The sequence below is a fragment of the Onthophagus taurus genome, chromosome 8 (assembly GCF_036711975.1).
Source record: "Onthophagus taurus isolate NC chromosome 8, IU_Otau_3.0, whole genome shotgun sequence".
Classification (NCBI taxonomy): Eukaryota; Metazoa; Arthropoda; class Insecta; order Coleoptera; family Scarabaeidae; genus Onthophagus; species Onthophagus taurus.
In genome coordinates, this window is record NC_091973.1 from 8,966,227 (window position 1) to 8,992,802 (window position 26,576).

Below are 26,576 nucleotides of genomic sequence, written 5' to 3' on the forward strand. Positions count from 1 at the left end.
CCATAAATCAAATCAAATCTGACGAATATTCGTATTTCTTCAAAGCGAGATATGGACATTGTGGTTCGATATACAGGATTGGCAAATTCATCACAAAATAATTCTCTCGCAGGAACATCCCAGCTTCTGTCAACTTCCGCATGAATAAGTAAACCACAGAATGCAAGAAATTCATCAACAGTTACATCTTTCCACGGTTTTCCTTTTGCTCCATAAACACGTTTGCCCTCTAAATTAGTACAGTTTACAATTTCTTATATAATAACTGGAGTTACAAATAACTAACTGAAACGCTTCTTTTGGTGTTGCAGCCATATGTTTCCTTGCTAGTCCTGGCGCACGCCGAATAATGTTATGCGGTTGAATTTTATTTTTTGCTGGAGGTTTCAAACTCCAAACCAGACCACTTGGAGCAATGTAACCGCTCGTTGAAGGCTTACCAATATGATCAACATCATCCTCTGAATTATCTTCACCATGATCAGAACTGGATCCAGAATACTCGTCAGGTACAAATTCGAAATTTCTATCTTCTGTGTCATCATTTTCTGCTTCTGACACATCACTTTCTTCAGAAGGTTTCACATTCAGCTGCCCACTGCACCAATATTTATATATGTATCTCACAAGTTCACTCAATCCAACTTCTATTCCAACTGAATGAAAAACAGCTGCACCTACTTTTATACATCCAACAATTCCGCGCAGCAGTATTTGACAAATTATAATAACCCTCAACCTGTAATGAACAAGTTGAAACTTGTTCTATAGTAACTAGTAGTACACGGGCTTCGGAGGCCCGGTTTATGCAAATACGGGGTGCTAATGGAAACGATTTTTTTTTTCGATTGCTAATTACACTTGAATGTTTTTGAATCAAGTGTGTATTGAATAAAGACGTGTTTAGAGCATATCTAAATGCTCAAGCCGATTGAAATTATTTTAAGAAAATTATGAGTAACTAAAATCTCGCCGGGTCTGAGAGGCCCGGTTTATGCATCCTAGGGTTAACCCTTAACCCGAAACAGAGGTCCAGCAGACCAACCCAACGCGCAGGGCGTATGCGCATATATACCTTACAGTTTGAATTGTGATAGTGCAATGTGATGTGAGTAGTGGATTAGAAACATACAGGTCTGTGAAACCAGTTGTTTCGAATTACGGTAAGGAGGTCCTATAGACCATTGTTTCTAATTACATATACAATACTAAACAAAAGTAAGTGTATAATGTGTGTATATGTAAGTTATATAGCCCATATTTGTAAAAACCAGTTTTATTTTTAGCAACTATAGATAAACCAGGTCCTAGTAGACATGGTACCCGTATAAATTTTGAATGATCCAGATTTTGAAAATGAGATACACGAGATGTTGTTGGCTAACGGAACGAGTTTATATTTATCGGACGAAGAACATGATGAAGTAGCAGATGATTCCGACCAAGATCCTAATTATATTTTAGAGGATAGTAATGATTCAACTGATGTTGAATCAATGTCAGATGATGATTTCCTGGAAATAGAAATGATACTATTAGGATGAATCTCGAAGCAAATGTTTTGGAAGGAAAAACTGAATCCGACGAAGTTTTCAGTGGACGTTGACTAAACCAACAAGAAACACTGAAACCAGATCGCATATCATCATTACAGGTTTACCAGGGCTAACTACAATTGGTAGAAATTTAGGAAATAACCCTTCTAAAGAAGAGATTTGAAATACACTAATCGATAGTGATATGATCGATGAAATTGTTTTACGTACAAATGAGAAAATGAATAATATAAGAGAAAAATTACTGATGACAACCAATAAGTTAAATTATAGAGATACGAATTCTACTGAGATCAAAGCGCTGCTTGGACTTCTTATGTTGTCATCAATTATGAAATCCTCACATGAGGATATGTTATCCCTATTTTCCAAAGATTATTTGGGACGTCCCATTTTTCGAACGACAATGTCTGTTAAAAGGTTCGAAATTTTACTAACTAGCCTTAGATTTCATAACAGCATAGATCGGGAAGAACGAAAGAAGTCAAATTCAACAGCTTATACCCAGCTTATGAAATGCTTATACCTTTTAGAGGTAATTGTCGTTTTCGTATATACATGCCTAGCAAGCCAGCTAAATATGGCATAAAGGTAATGTGCATGACTGACGTACGCAATTTGTATTTCTACAATGTTACATTTACGCAGGAAAAGATACTAATGGTGTAGGGCTCTCTGAAGAAGAGAGAAAACTGTCTAAGCCTTCACAATGTGTGATTAGGTTGTGTAAACCTATCGAAAGATCAAACAGAAACGTAACTGCAGACAACTATTTTACGTCAATAGAAGTAATTGATAAATTAAAAGAATGTGGCTTGACGTACGTAGGAACTCTAAAAAAAAATAAAGGGGAAATTGCCAAAGAATTTCTAGCGAATAAAGACAGAAGTGTTGGTACACCACTTTATGGTTTTTCAAACGATCGTACATTGATCTCTTATGTGCCCAAGAAAAATAGAGCAGTTCTATTAGTTTCAACTATGCACCATTTTAAAGATAATGAACTTGGAAAGCCAGAAATAATTAAATATTACAACCAAACCAAGTTAGGAGTTGATGTTCTCGATATGAAATGCGCTAACTATAGCGCTAACCGCAGAACAAGACAGTTTTATTTTATATCTGTGCTATCAGGGTAACAAAATGATACCACGTATTAAGTTTGTGAAGGAGTTGGCTTTGAACTGTTAAAACCTCATCTGAGGCAAAGGATAACAACAAATCTTCCTGGGGAACTGCGGTCCAATATGGAGGATCTTTTGGGATTCGCTGTTGCACATCAAGTCCATAATGATGAAAATACTCTTCCCGATGACAAGCTTACAAAAAGAAAAACTTGCAGTATTTGTCCATCATCAAAAATGAGAAAAACGAATTATTGTTGCATCCGTTGTTCCAAGCCAATTTGCTTAGAATGTAGTCGAAAAGTTTGCGTCACATGTATTCGAAATAATTAATAATTATAATTTGAGCAGTTATTACTATGAATAAAATTAAATATGTAGTATATTTGAATTTTTAATAATCAAGGTCTGGTAGACCTGTTGTTTCTAATAAGGTTGAGATTTCAGTGTTTCAGGTTAAGGGTAAAAATAACAAAGTTGTAGGCTACTTCCGGTACACTGGATGAATAGCTCCTACACGTAAAATCTCAGAAACGTAGGAAACATGAAACCTAAACATTTCTAACGGTCTAGTTGCGCGGAATTTCATGTACAAAGAAAAGCAGTGCTCTCACATATAGAAGATCATAATTTTTGGTAATTTCTCCACCGATTCGCATCCTTCGTACCTTGTTGTCTTCTAAAAAGAGCAACTTTACGTAGAAGGTAAAAAAGAATTTTTCTGCGACTCTCCACGGATATTGAATGAATTTTTAGTTCACATTTTGTCTAAAAAAATCCCTTTTTCACATATTATCGACCATTCTTTTAAAACTACCGAACTGATTGGAATAAGTATTAATACCATTTATAGGCTATACAATACTCTTTAATTTGATGAATAGCACGACTAGATCGGTCATCTCTAACTCGAGATATGCTGCAAATAGTCAAATTACCCCTAAAAAAAATCATAGCTCCAAAACGTATCCATAGAAAAAATTTTAAATGTGATTTTTAGGTTAATGGTTAAATGTACATTTTATGAATTTTTTTTATAGACTACTATCCGTGCAAAAAGTCAAGGCTCCTCACTTTAGAGATCGATATCTTCGTAACCGCTCGATGGAAAAAATTGCGGTAAACTTTATTGTAATCAGAGAACATTTCTGCGTATCACATGTTAATTTGAAAAATTTCGGGTCCGCGGTTTTTCTTTTATCGCGAGTTAAGTGAAAAAACTACCCGATTTTTGAGAGTGCCAGCAATTTTGTCTACCTTGCGATTTTTTTTCTTCAAAACTATTTGATGAAAAAATTTAAATTTCAAATTTGAACTGGTGGTAAACCGATGTGTTCTTAATATGGGGCATATTTTATTTTTTCGATATTCCATATAGTTTCGCGGAAAATCGCGGTTTAGTAGGATGCGGTTATTTCGAAAACGACCTGGCGGATTTCAACGCGGTTTTTACAAAAATATGTCAAATAATGTCGGTTGTCGGATTCCGTTATCAGTTTTTCAAAATTAGGGCTTCCTAATTTTTTAAGAGCGATTTAATGGAATTATAAATTAAAGAGAAACAAAAGTAAGTTCTGCGGGGAGAGGAGGGTTCCGTCCAATCGGAACAGATGGTATGTTCCAGACAGTACGTCGCGCCTTTATAAAGAACCTACCTTCTTTACCTACATAAAGAAATAAGGCGCAACGTCCTGTCTGGGATGCACCATCTGTTCCGATTGGACGGAACCTCCGGCACCCCGCAGAGCTTATTTATGTTTCTCTTTAATTTGTAATTTCATTAAATCGCTCTTCAAAAATTACGGAGCTCTAATTTTGAAAAACTAATAACGGAATCCGACAACCGACATTATTTGATATATTTTGGTCAAATCCGCGAGGAAATCCATCCAACCGTTTTCGACATAACGGCGTCTTACTAAACCGCGATTTTCCGTGAAACTGTGTGGAATATCGAAAAAATAAAATATGCCACTCATTAAGAACGCATCAGGCTACCACCTGTTCAAAATTTTAATTTTTTCGTACGATAGATTTCGAGAAACAAAATCGCAAAGTTGCCGGTACTCTCAAAAATCGGGTACTTTTTTCATTTAACTCGTGATAAAAAGAAAACCGTGGATCCGAAAATTAGCATATGTTACGTAGAAATATTCAGTGATTACAACAAACTTTGTCGCAATTTTTTTTATTGAACGGTTGCGAAGATATAGATCTCTAAAGTGAGGGGCCTTGACTTTTTGCACGGATAGTAGTGTTATTTAAGGAAAATATTTAATAAAAAAAATTAATTAAAAAAGAAGATTTTTAATCTCTATAAATAAAAAAATATATTATCTTAAAGGTTCTTGACACATAGAACAGTCCAATTAGGACCGTAAATATTTTATGGGCCAATGAAAACGTAACAGGACTTTCGCATCAAGTCGACTAATAAAATTAATACCTTTTCAAACGAAGGGTGTTTAACGTCCAACCTGACCTCGTGATGCTGAGGATCAGATTCGTCGATCTTCCACTCGAATCCTCCTTGTACGGTTTTGTTGTTGTCTTTGTCGTAATGTAGGCCGACGTCACTCGCGAGAAGCCACCCTGTATAGTTGTAGGAAGCCGCGGCTGTAAAATTTCTTTTGGGATAGGAAAGGTTTATCTGTATTTGTTGGGCCTCGCACAATGCATCCTGAAACAATTGATTTCGTTCGAAAAGTGATTCTTTCGACCGAAGAGCGGTCACGTTACCGTCTTGTTCAGCAAATCTATGTCGTACGCCAACCAAACCTTCGGGTCCAGTTCGAGGTGCGAGTGCTGTTTGAATTGCTGGTCCAACATATCGTAGTTCGTACGAAACTTAACCGTCCGATTTGAATGGATCGCTGTTAGTGAAATCTCCCGTCCAGTCCCAGTTGTTTCAACCACGAACTCGCCGGTTATATTCAACGCAGTCCTATTGTACAAGTTATACACGTTTGCCCATTTTGTATCCTGTATTGAAATAACAAAAATTTCCCACTGTATTATTGCAGGAACTAACTCGACGCTAATTACGCTCAACCCGGCGGATGCTTATTTAAAGGAAGTAGCGACCGAAAAAAAAATAGTAACGGTAAATAACTGCGGATTCCAATATTGAAACTTAAATCCTCATTTCCTAATAAGTTGAAGTGTATCATCAGAGCTGAAAAGCAGATCCTGGTTTGGGGAGTAATTGGAATTTGAAGCGTGAAACGAAAACGTTAAATAATTCGTGGGATAGGATCGGTTTTGAAATGAAAACTAGCAAACAATTGAAAAGCGGACTGATGCTAATGTTCTGCGTGTCCGCAATGGCGCTAACGTAATTGAAGCATGAACAGAGAAATACGTGACATTCAAAACTGTCGAATTCCACACCAGATAGTGGAATTTCGCCAGCTTTGACGTAGATTGCCGGAGATTGTATTTTCACCCCGGTCGAGTGAATATTAATTTGGGGCTGTCTAACTTTTATCTGATTGCGTTTCGCGTTCAGCGGGTTTTAAACCGATTGAATCCCCCAACTTCTGTTGCAAACATCGATTAATTTATAATTATTTTATGAATATCCCCTCAGACCATTAATTTAAGCCTTTATATGCGTACGCGCCGGATTCATAAATGTGCTCGCGGATTTATCACCAATTCCAACTTTCCGGAGAAGATTTATTTATCAAAAACTTGACCCATCTTGCGCCGCCGAGTTACGAGACTATCCCATCATTCATTTTAATGTTCCAATCAAAACAATGATGCAGAATCGGAATGGGTAGATCGCGTGACTTCGTTCCCTGTTCATTTATACTAAGAGCTTGCCTAAGAGAATCTCATCTCTGCCAATTTCCGACAGGATATTTTGTACACTTTTTATAGAAATATGATCGGGACCACCCAACAACTTGAAAACAAGTGGTAAGGAGTAGCGGCGTTAATGAAATCCAGAATTGGACCGGAACCCCTCCAAAAAAAAACCAGTTAGGAACCGGTTTTTTGCGTGGCGCGTAAACACGTTTGGCGTTGAAACGGTTGCCTGCGAAGGGACGGTCGAATTGCGAAGTGAGGGAACGCGAGGGGTTGCGAGGGTTGTGTAGGGTTGCGAGGGGCGGCCCTCTGAACGGGAAAGCGTAGGTCTGGCTATAGATTACGGTGGATTTTATAGGAGTAGCTGATTTATTTGATGCACCCACCACGGTTGGGATGTTTGCACCATCCCCGTCTCCGTTGTACTTGTATTCGTGTACGTAGTCCGCCCCGATGGGATAGTGATCATTCTTCAGCTCCCAATGTATGTTATCTTTATTGAAACCGGTTCGAGATTCCGACTTACTGTTGTATTTACCAACCAAGATTTTCTCCTTGTTGTACTCCACCGTTCCGTTACCAACAGTCACTTGATCATTCACCTTGCGGAAAAAATAAACTAAATTGGCGCTTTTGAATACGTCCTAATTCATACCTGATATCCATAATCTACACGAGCCACGTGCCTTGTCGCTAAAGGAACTTCAATGTTGATCACCCCCTTCGTTTGGCTCTCTCCCAAATTTCGGCCCCTTGTTATTTTGCATTTCGAGTCCAATAAGGCGGTGTTATTTACCCAAAACACTTCTGTGAAGCGGTTTATTTCCGACCTACGATAAAACCATTATCCCTATGTCTCAATCAAGGGGGGTTGATATAATAGTAAATAACTGCACGCGAAGTCGTAATTGTACCCGAGAAAGTTTTAATTGTAACGCTATGAGGTCGAAGTTCAACAAGGTTAACGGGTGTCAGTTACGATAAAAAATTAATTAGTTTACGAGTTTCTATTTTTAATTTGAACTTAAATATTTGCAGAGCGGATTTATTAATTAGTTTGGTATGTATATAATATACTAACGAGGTGGTGAGGGTGACGAAGTGAACCCCGATGTGGTCGAACCCTTTGAAGGGTGTAGTAACGTTCACCGTTCCATTCATATTCCCAAATTCCTTGAAATCAACGTCCGCTCTACCAACAAGTCTGCTTCCGGGATTAAACACCTTACAGCTAAATAAACGGCACGTTAACCCCCATTAAGTTTAACCCTCGAATCGGTACTTACGATACGTTATGGTACGGGAGGAACCTCGTATATTTCAGGTACGTCGCTATGGTTTTCCCTTCCTTGTAGTGCGATGTTCCCAGGGTATACAAAATATCGGTTACGTTCTTTACGGTATCGACAGCGGCGTGGTTCTGAACGAAAAACTTTCCCCATTCCAAATTTAAGTCTCCACTTAAATGATTCAAATCACCATACTTTAACGATCCATCAATCCCGTAATTTATATTTGATCCGATTTTCTTGTATTTGCCCAAATAGTCCAACGCAGTGGAATTATCGAATATGTATAACTTTCCATGAAGTGAGTGTACTTCATTAGTAGCCGGCGACAACTTTACGTTCACCTTGACGTCTACCTTGTTAGGGCCAGGCAAAGACAAAGTCAAGTTGCTTCCCGCTCTGTAAGCACGGCCCGCTCGTTACATAGGACTGTAATTAGGACTAAACTTACCCCCAGGTGCTATTCAAATTCACGTCGACGCCTACTTTCAATAATTCGAATGCTTTTCTTGGATTTGCATAAAACGCGTTAAAACTTGCCTTCTTACTGCTGTTATCCTTCCGGAAATTACCCCGCAAATTGACACTCATATCTTCCAATAACATCCATGACCATGAACCTTCGGCACTTCCACCAGAATCTTTCAATTCATAGAAACCATTTACGTTATGGTGGACAGCGCCCATACTATTACAAAATTGTACTATATTAATAAATATTACATAACTTGAGTACTGACAAAATTTGATAAAAGCAAAGTCACTCCAAAGTTAATATTCTATTATTTCATATATTTTCATATTGTGTTGTAAATTGGTTATATCAGAATTTTAATTTCTTGTCTTTGTCTTCGAAGACGTCGGCCGCCCTAAGTGTTGTTCACGATATTTGGGGCGGCCGACGTCTTCGAAGTCGGCCAAGATTGTTTCTTATATCACAAACATAACTTGGTCTTCGAAATCTCGAAAGCCCAAATCATTATTCATGATACTTGGTTAGTCCCATAACCATGAAAGTTATAAAAATGCTACAACAATCAATTTTCTACAAATTTGGGTAATGGCAAAATAAATTTTCATGTCGTGTTTGTTGTTGGAGATGTCGAGGAATACGATGCAATTGGAATTAAATTGATCAGATATTCTGATTCGAAAACGTCGGCCGCTCCAAATATCGTGAACAAGACTTAGGTTTCATGCTTCGAACACCAAGTGATACCATTAACAACTTTATGGAAGTAATAATCTCGGTCGACTTCGAAGACATCGGCCGCCCAAGTTATGTTCGTGATATAAGAAATAATCTCGGCCGACTTCGAAGACGTCGGTCGCTCCAAATATCGTGAAAAACACTTAGGGCGGCCGGCGTCTTCGAAGTCGGCCGAGATATCTCTTCCATAAATTTCAAGCAGGGTAGTAATTCATCAAATTTTTGTAAGTATTATTCATGGTACTTGAGGCGGCCGACGTCTTCGAAGTCGGCCGAGACTATTACTTCCATAAAGTTGTTAATGGTATCACTCGGGACTCGAATCATGAAACCAAGTCTACCCTACTTGTAGTTTATGGAAGAGATATCTCGGCCGACTTCGAAGACGTCGGCCGCCCTAAGTCTTGTTCACGATATTTGGGACGGCCGACGTCTTCGAAGTCGGCCAAGATTGTTTCTTATATCACAAACATAACTTGGTCTTCGAAATCTCGAAAGCCCAAATTATTATTCATGATACTTGGTTAGTCCCATAACCATGAAAGTTATAAAAATGCTACAACAATCAATTTTCTACAAATTTGGGTAATGGCAAAATAAATTTTCATGTCGTGTTTGTTGTTGGAGATGTCGAGGAATACGATGCAATTGGAATTAAATTGATCAGATATTCTGATTCGAAAACGTCGGCCGTTCCAAATATCGTGAACAAGACTTAGGTTTCATGCTTCGAACACCAAGTGATACCATTAACAACTTTATGGAAGTAATAATCTCGGTCGACTTCGAAGACATCGGCCGCCCAAGTTATGTTCGTGATATAAGAAATAATCTCGGCCGACTTCGAAGACGTCGGTCGCTCCAAATATCGTGAAAAACATTTAGGGCAGCCGGCGTCTTCGAAGTCGGCCGAGATATCTCTTCCATAAATTTCAAGCAGGGTAGTAATTCATCAAATTTTTGTAAGTATTATTCATGGTACTTGAGGCGGTAGACGTCTTCGAAGTCGGCCGAGACTATTACTTCCATAAAGTTGTTAATGGTATCACTCGGGACTCGAATCATGAAACCAAGTCTACCCTACTTGTAGTTTATGGAAGAGATATCTCGGCCGACTTCGAAGACGTCGGCCGCCCTAAGTCTTGTTCACGATATTTGGGGCGGCCGACGTCTTCGAAGTCGGCCAAGATTGTTTCTTATATCACAAACATAACTTGGTCTTCGAAATCTCGAAAGCCCAAATTATTATTCATGATACTTGGTTAGTCCCATAACCATGAAAGTTATAAAAATGCTACAATAATCAATTTTCTACAAATTTGGGTAATGGCAAAATAAATTTTCGTGTGGTGTTTGTTGTTGGAGATGTCGAGGAATACGATGCAATTGGAATTAAATTGATCAGACATTCTGATTCAAAGACGTCGGCCGCTCCAAATATCGTGAACAAAACTAAGGTTTCATGCTTCGAAGACCGAGTGATACCATTAACAACTTTATGGAAGTAATAATCTCAGTCGACTTCGAAGACATCGGCCGCCCAAGTTATGTTCGTGATATAAGAAATAATCTCGGCCGACTTCGAAGACGTCGGTCGCTCCAAATATCGTGAACAACACTTAGAGCGGCCGACGTCTACGAAGTCGGCCGAGATGTCTCTTCCATAAACTTCAAGCAGGGTAGTAATTCATCAAATTTTTGTAAGTATTATCCATGGTACTTGAGGCGGCCGACGTCTTCGAAGTCGGCCGAGACTATTACTTCCATAAACTTGTTAATGGTATCACTCGGGATTTGGAGCATGAAACCAAGTCTACCCTGCTTGAAGTTTATCTAACAAGGGAAGTGTCGGAACTGTCCCTCCCCGATTTTGTTGCAATTTGGTACAGCGATAGTATGGCCAAAAATAAGGCTTTCGTATTTTTTTATACGTGCTAATAAAGCCCCTTGGGCGAGTTATAAGGGTTGGAAATCGGGGCGAAAGATATACAGGGTGATTCAAAAAACCGCTGACAGACTTCTATTGCAGGTAATACATCAAAAATTAACATGAAAAGTCTTAATATACATGGGGTCGCAAATGCCTCCTTAACGAGATATAGCGGGTCAAAGTTTCTTTAAAATTAAACATTATCTGCAAAAAAAGCACTTTTTTAAAAATATTTTCAACTCCACTGCTAATTTTGTCAAACGGGCAGTATTTTCGTGTAAAGTGATCAATTATCTATCAATTAGTCTCTTACAAAACTTTGATTAAAGCAACAGTTTTTAATTGAATTAACAAATTTTCTACAAACGTGTTTTTCTTAAAAACTATTGCCTTGATCAAAGTTTTGTAAGAGACCAATTGATAGATAATTGATCACTACACGCGTAGAGAGCAATGGCGTAGATAATATTTTTAAAAAAGTGCTTTTTATTGCAGATAATGTTTAATTTTAAAGAAACTTTGATCCGGTATATCTCGCCAACGAGGCATTTGCGACCCCATGTATATTAAGACTATTCATCTTAATTTTTAATGTATTATCTACTCTAGAAGTCTGTCAGCGGTTTTTTGAATCACCCTGTATATTCGCTTATAGCCTGAAGATGAAAATAGCTATCGAAATGTGGTAAATGTAAACTTATATTCAGTTTCAAAGAGCTTTCCATTGATATATCACACATATATTTGAGGGCTTCAGGGGGTAAACTACCCCTAGTTTTTTGGAATATTTTAAAAACTACCGTGTCGATTTTGGCGATATTAAGTATCCTTATAGTACGTTTAAAAATATTAATTACGTGTTTTTTCTTATTTGCCTCTGACCATCCCCTGCAATGTTATGGGGTATGATAGATAATCCCTTTCTTTAAGAATAATGTGATAAACTATTACAGTTTTGAAAAATACCATAAATTAGTTGCAAATTAAGATTTATGCATTAAAATAAACCCTATACGACATGACATTTAGGGGTGGCTGGAGTTAACTAACCTAACCACCCCAAAAATTATTTTTTTTTGCGATTTGTCGATTTTGATGTAATTTACCACGATGATCTTTTTATACCTTAGGTAGTACAATGTTCAAAGCAGATAACATATTCGTCTTGGCATCAAAGTCTGGTTAACTGGCTTCTGCTCATATGAAAAATTGGCTACAAAATGACTGTTTCCCAAATACCGGACCCAAATCATTGCTATTACTGGGTTGTTGGAGTGGCCACTGCCTTGAAATAATTAGTGAAGTAACTCCATCGGATGTTAAGTTTAAACATTTGTCTATACCTGCAGGGACAACAGGTCAAATTCAACCCCTGAATGTATTTGGTTTTAAAATACGGAAAAATTTCGTTAGAAAATTTCTGATCAAGTTATTCACTACCAATACGATGTTAATATGCATCAGCGAGATAATATTTTAAAATTGTAATCCCTAACGTATAACCAGTTGTCTTCCCTACAATTTATTAATATTTTTAATTACGTGTGGTTTGCATCTGGACATATAGAGGAGAGACCAGAATAGTTTGAAAATTCTGTGCATGGTGTAAACAATCGTTGTGTTTAAAACATTTTTTTTATGATTTTCATTATTGCCAACAATACATTGAATAAGAAAAAGTAAAAAAAAAGAAATTAAATTAAATTCTTTTGTCAGTTACTTTTTATCTCGTTATTAATAAATATTTATATAATTACACTAACTTTTGTGTTATTTAAATAGAGTAAGGATAACTAACATAAAAACTTTTTCTGTAGGAGTATGAAAATTATTAGCGAAAATATATCTTCTACCCCAAACTTCTAACCCTTGTAAGTTCTTTCAAAAGTACTACCTAACGAATAGAAAAAATAATCGTGGTAAATTGCACCAAAATCGCAATTTTCGCAAAAAAAAATATTTTTGAGGTGGTCAGGGCAGTTAACCCCAGCCACCCCCAAATGTCGTATAGAATTTATTTTACTGCGTAAATCTTAATTTGCACCTAATTTATGGTTTTCTTCAAAATATTGTTCAAAACTGTAACAGTTTATCACATTATTCTTAAAGAAAGGGGCAGGGGATGGTCAGAGGCAAATAAGAAAAAACACGTAATTAATATTTTTAAACGTACTACAAGGATACTTAATATCGCTAAAATCGACACGGTAGTTTTTAAAATATTCCAAAAAACAAGGGGTAGTTTACCCCCTGAAGCCCTCAGATATATGTGTGATATATCAATGGAAAGCTCTTTGTAACTAAACATCAGTTTACATGTACCACATTTCAATAGCTATTTTCGTCTTCAGGCTATAAGCGAATATATGTCGTTCGCCCCGATTTCCAACCCTTATAACTCGCCCCAGGGTCTTTATTAGCACGTATAAACAAGTACGTCAACCTTATTTTTGGCCATACTATCGCTGTACCAAATTGCAACAAAATCGGCTAGAGACAGTCCCGACACTTCCCTTGTAAAAGATATCTCGGCCCACTTCCAAGACGTCGGCCGCCCTAAGTGTTGTTCACAATATTTGGAGCGACCATTCATATATTTTCATATTCTATTGTAAATGACTTATATTAGAATCTTAATCTCTTGCTTTTGACTTCGAAGACGTCGGCCACTCCAAATATCGTGAACAACACTTAGGGCGGCCGACGTCTTCGAAGTCAAAGGCAAGAGATTAAGATTCTAATATAAGTCATTTACAATAGAATATGAAAATATATGAATGGTCGCTCCAAATATTGTGAACAACACTTAGGACGTCTTCGAAGTCGACCGAGATTATTTCTTCCACAAAGTTGTTAATGGTATCACTCGCGATTCGAAGCATGGAACCAAGTCTACCCTACTTGTAGTTTATGGAAGAGATATCTCGGCCGACTTCGAAGATGTCGGCCGCCCTAAGTGTAGTTCACGATATTTGGGGCGGCCGAAGTCTTCGAAGTCGGCCGAGATTGTTTCTTATATCACCAACATAACTTTACTAAATGAAAAGTTTCGTTCTTTATTTGTAATTATAGACGATGATATGGAATTAAATTGATCAGAACTCAGTTTCAATAGTCTTTTGACACTCCTGGTCTATTATCAGCCGTTACTTGTCACGTTATTTTGCCTTTTATCAACTCCAGTATTTTCATAAATTACATTATTAATTAAATCAATATTAATCTTAATATTGCATAAATAGCTGTTTTTGCAGTTTTCAACAAAAACAAGATATCATGGCTGAATATATCATCAGAAGAAGATACCAAATATCAGAGCAGAAAGGGTATCATTGCCATTTCGAAAAAAAAAACACATTGTACCAAAGCAACATACTATAAGTAAAAACAAAATTTTATGGTCAGAAACAAAATATCATGTTGAGCTCTTCCTCCTGATTCTATTCTATAATATTCATACTACCCTTCTTGTAGTTTATGGAAGAGATATCTCGGCCGACTTCGAAGACGTCGAATCTTAATTTCTTGCCTTTGACTTCGAAGACTTCTGTCATCCCAAGTATAGTTCGTGATATAAGAAATAATCTCGGCCGACTTCGAAGGCGTCGGCCGCTCCAAATGTCGTGAACAACACTTAGGGCGGCCGACGTCTTCGAAGTCGTTCGAGATATCTCTTCCATATACTTCAAGCAGGGTAGACTTGGTTTCATGCTCCGAATGCCGAGTGATACCATTAACAACTTTGAAAACTACGAATTCATCAAATTTTCGTAAGTGTTATCTATGGTACTTGAGCTGCTTTTGCTTTTACTTGTGTTTTTAAGTATCTGGTTCGAAACTCCTGGTCTATTATCAGCCGTTACTTGTCACGTTATTGTGCCAGTATTTTCATAAATTACAATTTTAATTAAATCAATATTAATCTTAATATTGCATAAATAGCTGTTTTTGCAGTTTTCAACAAAAACAAGACATCATCGCAGAAGATATCATCAGAAGAAGATACCAAATATCAGAGCAGAAAAGCAACATACCATTTATAAGTAAAAACAAAATTTTATGGTCAGAAACAAAATATAATGTTGAGCTCTTCCTCTTGATTCTATTCTATAATATTCATTAATTATATAAATTAGTCCGTTTCGGGAATGACTCCCATCATCAGGTTTAGATAAAGTGACAAACAATAAAAAATATTATATACCTAATAAATATCAGTCCATAACAAAATTATGATACGGCTCATAAATACTAATTTAATAATAATTTTATTCATTCAGACAGTATAAATTCAATTTCTTTTAAACTATTACCCAGCACATTCTTTTTAAATAGTCGATTTTTCGTGCGCTTAATAATTATTAAAATTAATAACAGAATTAATTAAAATGGTAATATAAATTAACTGTTAAATAGTTGTAGTTGTGCTGTAGACATGGAGAACATATGTATCTGAACATTGTTGTTGAGACAAGTTAACAACCTTCAACGCCTCGAGGTTGTTATTTAGTTATCGAGATCGATTCGAAGGGAAGTTAATTATAGAACATTTTGAAACTAAGGTCTCTTAGATACTCACTCTGTGGAAATTCCAAACCTGGGACTCTCGATATCATCGAAGGGTGTTTCGGCGCTTAAGAGGAGGGTGGTGTTTGATCCATGGGTTGTTGCCCTAGCGTGCACTCCTAAATATTTGTACATGCTATGCGAAGTGTCTGCCTAAAGTGCGTAACAGGATTTCGTCATCTCATCGGAACGGGTTCTCGGCGACGCTTACCTTAACATCGACGCTCCATTCAAGTTTGTCCTTAACGAAGGTTCTCGCGTCAAACTTGGCATAGTCATTTCCATAATTCAGCGTACTAGATAGGTTGTAGCCATCCGTCAGGGGATTTATCCGGAGGAAGAACGATCCTACTTTCTTACCTTTAGCGCTCATCTGAAGAGCTACGCTTCTCAAAGTATCCTCACGGACCTCCGCAGTTCCTTGAAGATCGTGAGCTGCACCATCAAAAGTCAAGATGCCGTCTACGTTGAGTTCAGTCTGCGAGGTAGGCTTAAGAGTACAGTTCAAGTCGATATTGTGCCTAGAACAAGCGGGAAATACGTTTTGGGTGCCATCTGCGTTTTAATTTCGCCGAAGGAGCACGAATTTGCATTAAACATTATACGGCGGCTCGCGCAAAAAGTCCCAAATTGTTCCAGCACGGCGGGAACGATTATACCGTATTACTAATTCAAGGTTTCATCGTGCATGCGATTTATAATTGCCGCATTAATATTTTAGCGCTACGTTCACAAGGTAATTTATCTAAAACGTATTAAAAACGTATTATGCCGGAAAATGTAAAGAATATTTAAATTTTCTTTTTCGATTAACACGTTTTAAAAAAAAATTTTGATTAGCCGATTTCGATTTAATCCAAACATCATCAGGAGCTAATACGTACGTCATTCCTTCTGAAGAGCGAACAATAAAGCTACCATTTACTTGGTCTTCACGAATACTTCCGTAAACGTTTAAGAATAGTGGGGAACTATAGACGTCAGCTCTCAGTAGCTTGTCACGTCCAGTCATGTTAACTTCGGCGCTAGCATTACACTTTGACAGTCTACGTAGCGGTGCATCTAGTTGCAGGTTCACTTTGAAATCCTTTATGGAAGCATACCGCCAAACGGTGGCGAAATTAACCTGAAACAATCGCCAAGCGGACACACGGAATGATTAATTCGGTCGAAACACATACTGCGCTGCACTGGCCATGATATACAGCCCTTGGGGGTAATATTAAGGCCGCGGGAAAAAGTAATAGAAGGAAAGTCGATAAACGTGTAATGATTTATCGTCTGGTTAGGATATTTCCCAAACGCTCTACTTACTTTATTAGACCTGCTTCGAGGTGTATCGAAATCCAGTCTTATCTTCTTCTCAGCGTCTGCGAAATCTTTAAAGAAGTGCAGCTTTACTTGCGGCACGTTGAATAGCGGTGAATTTATATGGAAATCAACATCGGACTCCAAGGATTCCTTTCCATGTATCTACACCAAAATGCAACCTTTTTATCCCTCTTATATTTTACATACAATTTCATTAAAACGAGAACCGTTCATACATTCAGAAGATTTCATTCGGAACATTTCGTATTTATCGTTCCTTGCATTTCGCTATTTGTATTGAGACAGGGGTTTAAGAGAAAAAAGGAAGTTTTATTGCTACACGATAAAAGCTCACCCTCGATAGATAAAAACAAATAACCAACACTTATTGCATCGCACCCCATGTATTTATTTAAGTGCATAAGGGTGCATATAAAATAGATATCATTCAATTACAAATCCCCTCCCCCACTGACCTGTAAGTCTCCATCGAAGAACGCATCAGTTCTCTTCGTGGTCACCCTAAATTCAGTGCGGTAACGTTTCGAATCTGCACGAAGTGCCCCGGAGAAGTCCACTAAGGGAATGTCGTTGGAAGGCGTGTGAAGGTGGACGGTCAAATTGTACACGTTTTCAGATCCAGTCGAACTAATGTAGTGCACTTTCGCACCGGTCTACAAGAATAACCCGTAGTTAATCGAATTCGAAGGGGAAGTCCCATCAATACCCACCTTTATCCAACTGGTGTCGTTCTGGTAGTCGAAACTCAAGTCCACTAAATATTTACTCTGCGGAACTAAGTTTATAGAAAATCCCGCAAAAATCGACTTAAATGTTTTATATGGGGTGCTTAAATAAAATTGATTTTCTATGTTATAGCGTCCCTAAAAAAATCAACAGAATGAAATAATTCTTTATTACAATCGCAATGTAATCTACCCTATAATCAAATTCATTTCTTAATTCAGCCTTTCCGTTGGGCAACGTAAGGGATGCTAAAAGGTCGTATACGGTTCCTTTTTGTTCAATATCTATATAACCCTGCATGGTAGGGTACAGCAAAGTATCAATTTCAACGAATCCCTCCCAGCTAAGCGGATCCTCCCTACCGATGTTAACTTGACCCGGTTCGTCACCGTTGGCTAACTTCTCATTGTAGATCTGCTGCGTCTCGATGCCTAATTCTTTCAGAAATTTCGACTTGGGTTTTCCCCGGACTATAACTCCCAACTGAAAGTATATAATATTGCTGCAATCGCCGTAAAGATTCTCAACGTTTACCACGCGAAATGAGCAAAACGAGGGCTGAACGCTGGCTGCTCTCGCGCATAAGTTGGAGAACGTGTGCGCCATTAAACGCGTAATTTGCTGTAATAAGAATTTTCTTATGATTTCACCCTCCAACCCTCGCTTCGCCAGGTAAAACTCTAATGCTTTTATAAATTGCCTTCGCCATCCCTCTACTTTACCTCCACTTGAGCGGAATGAAAGATGTTTTATGATATTTTTTGATGTTCTCTACGGAGGCGGTGAATACAAGCCTCCAAACAGCCGCAATTTGTATTATTTAATACCTCAGGTGGAAATTGAGCGCGCCTGGTTTTTATATTTTTGTAAAAGAAAAAAATATATAAATGCTGAGCTTCCTTTTTATAAGATGTTTAATCGACTATTAAAATTACTCCTTTCCAAAGGGAACCAACATGAAGAACGCATGAAATCTCGGATCGACCACAACAACAAATACAGGGAATATACAGTGTGTCCCCGGATAGGTGTAAAAAGTAAAAATTTTTCTATATTAATTGTCATTTTTTGGGTTGGATTGGGTTGGGTTGCTTGATTAAAGACTAATTTTGAACATATTTTCAATTTTTAAAAAACAAGTGAGTTTACGTGAAAGTGTTACTAAGTTAAGTGTTGTTCAGAATGAAAAACTATGGCCATATGCAAATTTATGGAATGATTGGCCTACTTTGATAAAAATCCATATCAAACAATTTTATTTCTAACAAAAGCTGCCATGGAAAAACAAAATTACTTTTCTGCCAATGTTAATCTGTCAAACTGTAATTTAGTAAACTTAAAGTGTTTTTTAAATACAATGGAGGACAACAACATTAGAGGAAAAACCGACAAATATGGTTATTGCTTTATTTAGTGAAAAATTTCCAAATATTGGAATTAAAAGAAATACTTGTTGGCGTTTAATCAAAAGATTTCTTACAGCAGGAAGTGTTCACAAAAGAACTATGATTAACTGTTTGCTTTTATGGGCGAATACACACTTAATTTTTTGTGTATTTCTCCCGAATAATCTAAATCTCAAAACTAAAAATCGTAATAAAGTACTATTGACGCAAATAATAAACTATGGATTTTATCAAAGAAGGCCGATGATTCCGAAAATTTGCATATGACCATAACTTTTCATTCTGAATAAAAATTTTTAGTAACATTTCAGCATACTGTAAACAGAAAAGGTAGTTTACATGACACACAAGAAGTTTTCGCTTCAGTGTCAACACTCACTTGCTTTTTAAAAGTTGACAATATGTTCAAAATTAGTCTTTAACCAAGCAGGGCTAAATCCCAAAAGATGACAATCAATATCGAAAAAAATTTATATTTTATAAGAATCGTTACACCTATGCGGGGACACTGTATACAGTGTACAGTGTCCGCCAAAAAGTCAACAACACCCTGTTTTTTTGGATTCATTTCCTTTAACCTTCAATTTATCAAATATATCATATAACAACGGTGGGCAAACTGCGGCTCTTTGAATGATTATTTGTGGCTCTCGATAAATGTACTCGGGGCCTTTTTTTTTTTAGTATATAAAATATAATTTCCCTAAAAAAATTGTTTTTAATACCTTTTTTGCATACCTTTTTAATATATACGTATTTAATTGCGGCTCGCGAAAAATTTCGAATTTTGAAAAATGGCTCGGACTATCAAGGAGCTGGGCCACCCCTGTCATATAATGATCCTGAAAAATACAGTCAATGTTTTTTTTTTAATTTCGCGTTATTTTTGATTGATAAATTTGGCATGGAAATTTCAATAATATATATAATAATAATACATATCATATCAAGATTCTTAAAAATACAGTCGATATGATTTTTTGAAAATTTGGTTTATTTTTGTTTTATCAATTTGACAATTTCTTCTTTAATAATTTTTTCCTGGATATTTCAATAATATTATCTAATAATTTTTTTATCACACCATTAACTGGAATGTTTAAGCTTCAATTTAACATACATATCATATCAAGATTCCTAAAAATACAGTCGATATGATTTTTCGAAAATTTTGTATTATTTTTGATTTATAAATTAAATAACTTTTTCTTTAATCATTTTTACCTGGATAATTCAATAATATTATCTTATAATTTTTATATCATATCAGAAACTAGAATCTTGACGCTTCAACTTAACATACATATCATATCATGATCCTTAAAAATTTAGAATAGGTATTTTTAAAAATTTCGTATTATTTTTGATTTATAAATTCGACAATTTCTTCTTTAATAAATTTTTCCTGGATATTCCAATAATATTATCTTATAATTTTTATATCATATTATAAACTGGAATCTTTACGCTACAATTTAACATACATATGATATCAAGATTCTTAAAAATACAGCCGACCAGTTTTTTTTTAAAATTCATATTTTTTATTTATGAACTTGACAATTTCTTTAATAATTTTTTCCTGGAAATTTCAATAACATTATCTTATAATTTTTTTATCACACCATTAACTGGAATGTTTAAGCTTCAATTTAACATACATATCATATCAAGATTCTTAAAAATACAATCGATATGATTTTTTGAAAATTTTGTATTATTTTTGATTTATAAATTAGATAATTTTTTCTTTAACCATTTTTTCCTGGATATTTCAATAATATTATCTTATAGTTTTTGTATCATATCATAAACTAGAATCTTGACGCTTCAACTTAACATACATATCATATCATGATCCTTAAAAATTCAGTCAATAGGTATTTTTAAAAATTTCGTATTATTTTTGATTTATAAATTTGACAGTTTCTTCTTTAATAAATTTTTCCTCGATATTTCAATTATATTATGTTATAATTTTTATATCTCACCATTAACTGGAATGATCAAGATTCTTAAAAATACAGTCGATACGATTTTTCGAAAAGTTTGTATTATTTTTGATTTATAAACTAGATAATTTTTTCTTTCATCATTTTTTCCTGGATATTTCAATAATATTATCTTCTAGTTTTTGTATCATATCATAAACTAGAATCTTGACACTTCAACTTAACATGATCAATCAATAGGTTTTTTAAAAAATTTCGTATTATTTTGGATTTATAAATTTGACAATTTCTTCTTTAATAAATTTTTTCTGGATATTTCAACAATATTATCTTATAGTTTTTGTATCATATCATAAACTAGAATCTTTAAGCTAGACTAATAACATATGGGTATTCCATTTAAACTTCCGATTTTTTCCAGTTAAATAACGAAAATTGGTGATTGAATTTTGACCACCTGTATAAGATTGACCGATACAACTAATTACGGTCAATTTGTGAACATTTGAAGCGTAATTAGACAAATTTTCAACTTTACTGCTTGTATAGTGACCAAGAAATGCGATTTTAAAAGACTCATTGATAACTGCTGAAAAAAATGAAAATTAAAATGACAATCTCTATCAAAGTCAAGCTATTTTTCTATAAACAATTTAAATATGTAACAAAAACTATAACATTCTTAGTAAAATAATGATTTTTTGGTCTACTCCCGGTGAAACCTGAAAGTGACGAACATCTTGAAAATGTTTTGTATTGAAAGATGTAATAGACCCAAAAAGATCAGGGCGTTGCTGACTTTTTCGCGGACGCTGTATATACAGGATGATTCACAACCTATACGCATAAACTTAGCGTTTATTCCTCATGACAAATAATGATTAATAGGTGAAAAAAATTGTAATAAAAGATTATATATAGCAAAAACTGCTTATATAGGGTCTTACCACTTCATTTAATCGTTTTCAGTTATTCAAAAAATATACAGTGTTAAGCAAAAAGAAAAAAATGAAAGAAAATAAAAAAAATTTGTACTTATTAATGATTTTATGAAATTGCATAAAAATGATTTTCAACAAACTCGTTAATAAATGAGTTCAAATTTAAAAGATCAAAGCGTAATTTCAGTAATTCAGTACAGACGGAAACGAGAAAATCTTCTAAGGACCAATAATTTGGCGAACGCTTTTGAAGTAAATTTATAAAAGCATTAATCGGAATTATCCACCTATATTTTTTATTCTATTCATTATTAATGTTTTTATATAAAGTGATATTTCTGGATTATCTAACACTTATCTGATAGTTATTAAGCTTTTAAAGGTCACGAGAACTTGTTCTTGAGTGCATTGCCGTAATGAAAACGTCGAAAGTTTAAAGATGTTGAAATTTAACGTTATTTTTGGTACATTTCCTAGTTTAATTAAGTAGAAGTTTTGGCTTTACTTACAAACTACGTACTAATCTATAGAATATTAGTTCCAAAGTTTGTAATCAGTATTCCAACGTGTTGAAATGTGGAGGCTTATATCCGCAACTGCTGCATTGTTTGCAAGTTTTGTAATCCTTAAGGATTATATCGTACATGGAGATTTCGCTAAGTATTCAATATTTAGCTGACACCGGCGCGGGACGTTAATATCTTGTGAAAACTGAAACTCGCCGGGGAACGAAACCGGACTTTAAGTCGTAAGTGTGAACCGTTTTTCATCACCGTTAATACTTTTAAATTAAGTATTTTATATGCGATTTATGGATATGATGCAGTCGATAATTAAGTAAGTGGACGTTAAGCTGTGTGTGGGATTAAATACGTAAAGGATTAAACATATAAAAAATTAAATACATAAAGGATAAAATGTGTTGTAAAAAATGCTATTAATACATATTCCAATTACGATGGGAGTGATTAAATAGGGAGTTAAACGTTGTTTTCCGTTTAAATATTGAACGACCGAAGTTATAGAAACCCCAAACCCATTTAAGCCAACGACAATCTGAGATCATTGACTTTACTCTGAACTATCCATTGAAAGCCGGCGGGATCGATAGCTCGGTACACGGGTTTGTTTGGTGAGTACATCGTAAAACGCGGCAGGAGCCGGACTGGCCACTTGTTTCAATCACTTTTGTAACATGTATGACCTGTTGACCTTCCCCCCGCGGCTCGGTTTGATGTGTACATACCCTGGTCTCGGCCAATTTGATGGACAATTCAGAATCCAAACCTTCCCTGTAGATCAGTTTGGCCACAACACCGTTTTCCTCCAATCCTTCTATCGGTGTGAACAACTTGTACGAGTGCTCGAAATTCATTACATCTTCGTATCGCCAAACGCCCGTGAAACCAACTAAACCGATTGGCTTCCATTTTAAACGAAAATCGGCCTGAAAATACAACGGTGGAATAAAAATGTTACACAAAAGGATTTCTTGGTAGAATTTACTTCGTTTTCTTGAAGTTTTCCGACGACCAAAATCTCTTGCAATACTTCTATCGGGGTAGCTAAGTTGAATATAATATCAAAATCGTTCAGTGCGAGTATTAAGAGCTTAATTTCGATTCCGCTATTTCCGGTGGGGTGGCGAATCATCGCTACGAGATGTCTGTTGTCCTCCATAAATCCAAAATGACCACTTAATTTGTTGTACTTTTGAAACGGTGTTGTTACGTTGAACGATAACATACTTTTTGTAAGTTTTTGAAAATCTCCTATTATAATTAAATGAAACGAATTAGAAAATAAAGATTTAAAGATTTAAAGACGTAGTTTGATAGTACTCGAGGGAGAGAAGGGAGAGCATAAATTATTTAAGGGAAGAGAAGTTTCTGAGTAATTTAAGGCATTCGTAAAGAAGTCAAAGTGGATATTGTTACCTTCGACGGTGGCGGTAAATTTTCGATGATCGATGTCTAAATCGGCCACCCCTTTAAGGTTTCTGGAATTAGTTACATAAATCTTGCTAACAAGGAGTCCCTTATTGAAGCCCTTGTAGGGGGTACGTATGGTAACGGTGCCGGTTAAATTCTTCATCCGTTGGTCCTCGTCGATTTTCCACGAGCTGTTTAAATCGATCATCTGGCTCAGGTCGTGCTGAAAGATGAAGCGGTGCATGTAATAAAATAAAGGGTGAATCCGTACGGGATAAGTACCATTACGTGGACGATTGTATCTATTTGCGTCGCGTTATGGCTATGTTTAATACTTAAACTGAAGGAGGGTATGTCGTGTACCGTGCTGGCGAGAGCTAATCGAAGCTCGCACAAGAATGGCGTAGCCAGGCCGGAGTAATCGCCGTATAGATCGACATATACACGCTGATCGTGCTGCCAATGTATGCTCCCGTTCACCCTGTACATGTTATCCATGTGGTGGTACCTAAACATTAAGCGATTACGAGTACGGGCACATTAATTTTGCACGAAACCCACCCGGCGCTCAGCGACGTCCTCCTTAAATCCTCGAACGGCGTCAGCAACTCAGATTTAAACATTACGTAGCTTTCCTCTCCGCTCTTGTAGTTCACTCCAACCTGTACCTGAAAAGCGTCCTCGGGGCTCCACGCCAGTCGTGCCAACGTCAAAAAATCACCGGCTAAAGCAAAATTATATTATATATTTTTCATTTTAAATTTACTAAAAGTCACAAACGTCTAGTTTAAACGCTTCAGACGCAACAAACGTGTAAAAGATGAAAAATCCATACCTTCCCAAAGAAATTTATATTCCCCCCTGATGGATCGCCCTGGATAAGAGACGTCTAAGTTTCCACGGTAGTCGTAGGGGCCGGGGTTGGCGATGTAGATGGTGACCGCGAGTTTTTGGTTAGGGTCGCGGTTGGCATCCCATTTGATTTCGAGGCCCAGGTCTTTATGCGACTCCTTATTATGGCCCCACATCTCCAAGTGGATATCTCGCAATCTGGAACATTCATTAGCGTATGGGCTTGCAGTTTACGAAGTCCGTCCCTATTAAACAACACCGTACACGTCGTTACCCCAACTTACTGGTCAATGTGAAGCTCGAGCTTTATCTGTCGGTCCGCTTTACTGGATATAGAATTCGCGAACCAGTAAACTTTAGTTTTATACTTGATCTTGCCTTGCGTTTGCATGTCGATAGCGGACTTAGAGAAGTGCTCAAAGTACAGCTGGTAGTTGTCTTTGGATTGATTCGCTTCCAAATTCACCTTAAGCTTATCGTTATCCACGTAGAAGTGAAGGTCGATTATTATCTCGTCGAAACTGGACGATTTTAATTTCATCATTTTAAAATGATGGTCGGATTGACTGACGGTGCTTTTATCGTAATAAGTTCCGCCCAATTCCATGTTGAATCCGGTGAACCACACTCCTTTCAAGCCGATCTATACAAAAAAATAAAATTCTTTTTAGCCTTTTTAAAACATTATGCGCTAATCCCTTAATGTCTTCCCTCATTAGTAAAAAGCCAGATATGACAACTAATCACAGAGCAAAGGGAAAAAGGTCCCTCTTGCACGCTTCATAATCCAAACTTTCCGGTCATAAATCGCCTTAAGTTGGCATATAATTAATGCGAAAACTTACGTCGTAGCTATTTTCCTGTTCTTTCAAATGGCCCTCCAATATCATGGGTTTGTAGGAAGGAACGGTGATATTGAGCCTTCCCTGAATGTGCTTATACGGTTGCTTGGGATTCCACCAGTGCGTGCGTATGATAATGTCCTTCCCCTCGGCGTACCGTGTAGACAGCTTTCCATCGTAAATACAACCGTGCGTCACCGTCCAAGTGAAATTTAACCCTAAGTCTAAATTCGTCGCTTCTTTCGTCAACGACGTTGATGCTTCGAATATCGTTAGGTTCTTGTTAAACTTATGAGCGACAGCCGCTTGAAAGTAGCTCGTGTTTGCCCTCGATTCTTCACCTTTAAACACGCTCTCTCCGAATTCCATGCCAAATTTTAAATCCATATGTCTCTCCCCATTCTAAAAGATATTTATATATTTTTTATATTGATAAAAAAAGTTTAATATACGTGCCATTGATTTGAATGTAGAATTAAAATTTACATCTGGGTATTGAGTGTTATTAAACACCGCATTCGCTACGTATATTATTAATCTTTGCTTCGATTTATTGGATCCCTCGAAAAGAAAGTTGACTCTTTCCGTTGATGTGTTAACGAACGTGTAATCTAATATAAGATTTACTCCAAACGTCGTTTCCTTTTTAGTTATATACCCGAATAGATGGGATTCTAATTTTTTTGTTTGAAAGTTTAAATTAACATCGGTTTGGGCGACTCCTTGTTTTTCCACAGATTTTATTATTCCTGTATAAATTCAATAAAAAGAATTAAATCAAAAAATTTACCACTAAAAATAATGAAAATAAGGACTAGATATCAGACATAACGTCTTTGTGAGAGATTAAATACTGCTCACAGGAGATTAAATATTGCTTGCAGAAGTAAATAGTGCTTACAGGAGACTAAATGTTATTGGTGCAGACTAGATACTGGTTGTAGAAGATTAAATGCTGCTTGCAGGAAACGAAATATTACTTGCAGAAGTAAACAGTGTTTATTGGAGACTAACTATTATTCACAGGAGACTACATACTGCTTGAAGGAGATTAAATACTGTTTGCACAAGACTATGAGGTGCTCGCAGGAGATAATATTGCTTGC

General features: G+C 36.3%; 1 protein-coding gene across 1 annotated transcript in view; it reads right to left on the minus strand.

Annotated features, from left to right (window-relative positions):
• LOC111413892 (Apolipoprotein lipid transfer particle) overlaps window positions 1-26,576 on the minus strand; it is a 108,812-nt gene that overhangs the window by 44,422 nt on the left and 37,814 nt on the right. The window contains exons 10-32 of the mRNA XM_023045024.2: window positions 25,927-26,219; window positions 25,474-25,872; window positions 24,913-25,271; window positions 24,612-24,826; window positions 24,338-24,500; window positions 24,059-24,284; window positions 23,783-23,999; window positions 23,352-23,617; window positions 23,092-23,292; window positions 17,739-18,029; window positions 17,531-17,683; window positions 17,276-17,473; window positions 16,803-16,961; window positions 16,373-16,614; window positions 15,700-16,009; window positions 15,502-15,641; window positions 8,234-8,470; window positions 7,780-8,181; window positions 7,575-7,724; window positions 7,149-7,323; window positions 6,880-7,095; window positions 5,420-5,662; window positions 5,127-5,360 (exon numbers count right to left, since the gene is read on the minus strand). Coding sequence (XP_022900792.2) covers window positions 5,127-5,360; window positions 5,420-5,662; window positions 6,880-7,095; window positions 7,149-7,323; window positions 7,575-7,724; window positions 7,780-8,181; window positions 8,234-8,470; window positions 15,502-15,641; window positions 15,700-16,009; window positions 16,373-16,614; window positions 16,803-16,961; window positions 17,276-17,473; window positions 17,531-17,683; window positions 17,739-18,029; window positions 23,092-23,292; window positions 23,352-23,617; window positions 23,783-23,999; window positions 24,059-24,284; window positions 24,338-24,500; window positions 24,612-24,826; window positions 24,913-25,271; window positions 25,474-25,872; window positions 25,927-26,219 — 5,489 coding nt within the window. The remainder of the gene's footprint in view (window positions 1-5,126; window positions 5,361-5,419; window positions 5,663-6,879; window positions 7,096-7,148; window positions 7,324-7,574; window positions 7,725-7,779; window positions 8,182-8,233; window positions 8,471-15,501; window positions 15,642-15,699; window positions 16,010-16,372; window positions 16,615-16,802; window positions 16,962-17,275; window positions 17,474-17,530; window positions 17,684-17,738; window positions 18,030-23,091; window positions 23,293-23,351; window positions 23,618-23,782; window positions 24,000-24,058; window positions 24,285-24,337; window positions 24,501-24,611; window positions 24,827-24,912; window positions 25,272-25,473; window positions 25,873-25,926; window positions 26,220-26,576) is intronic.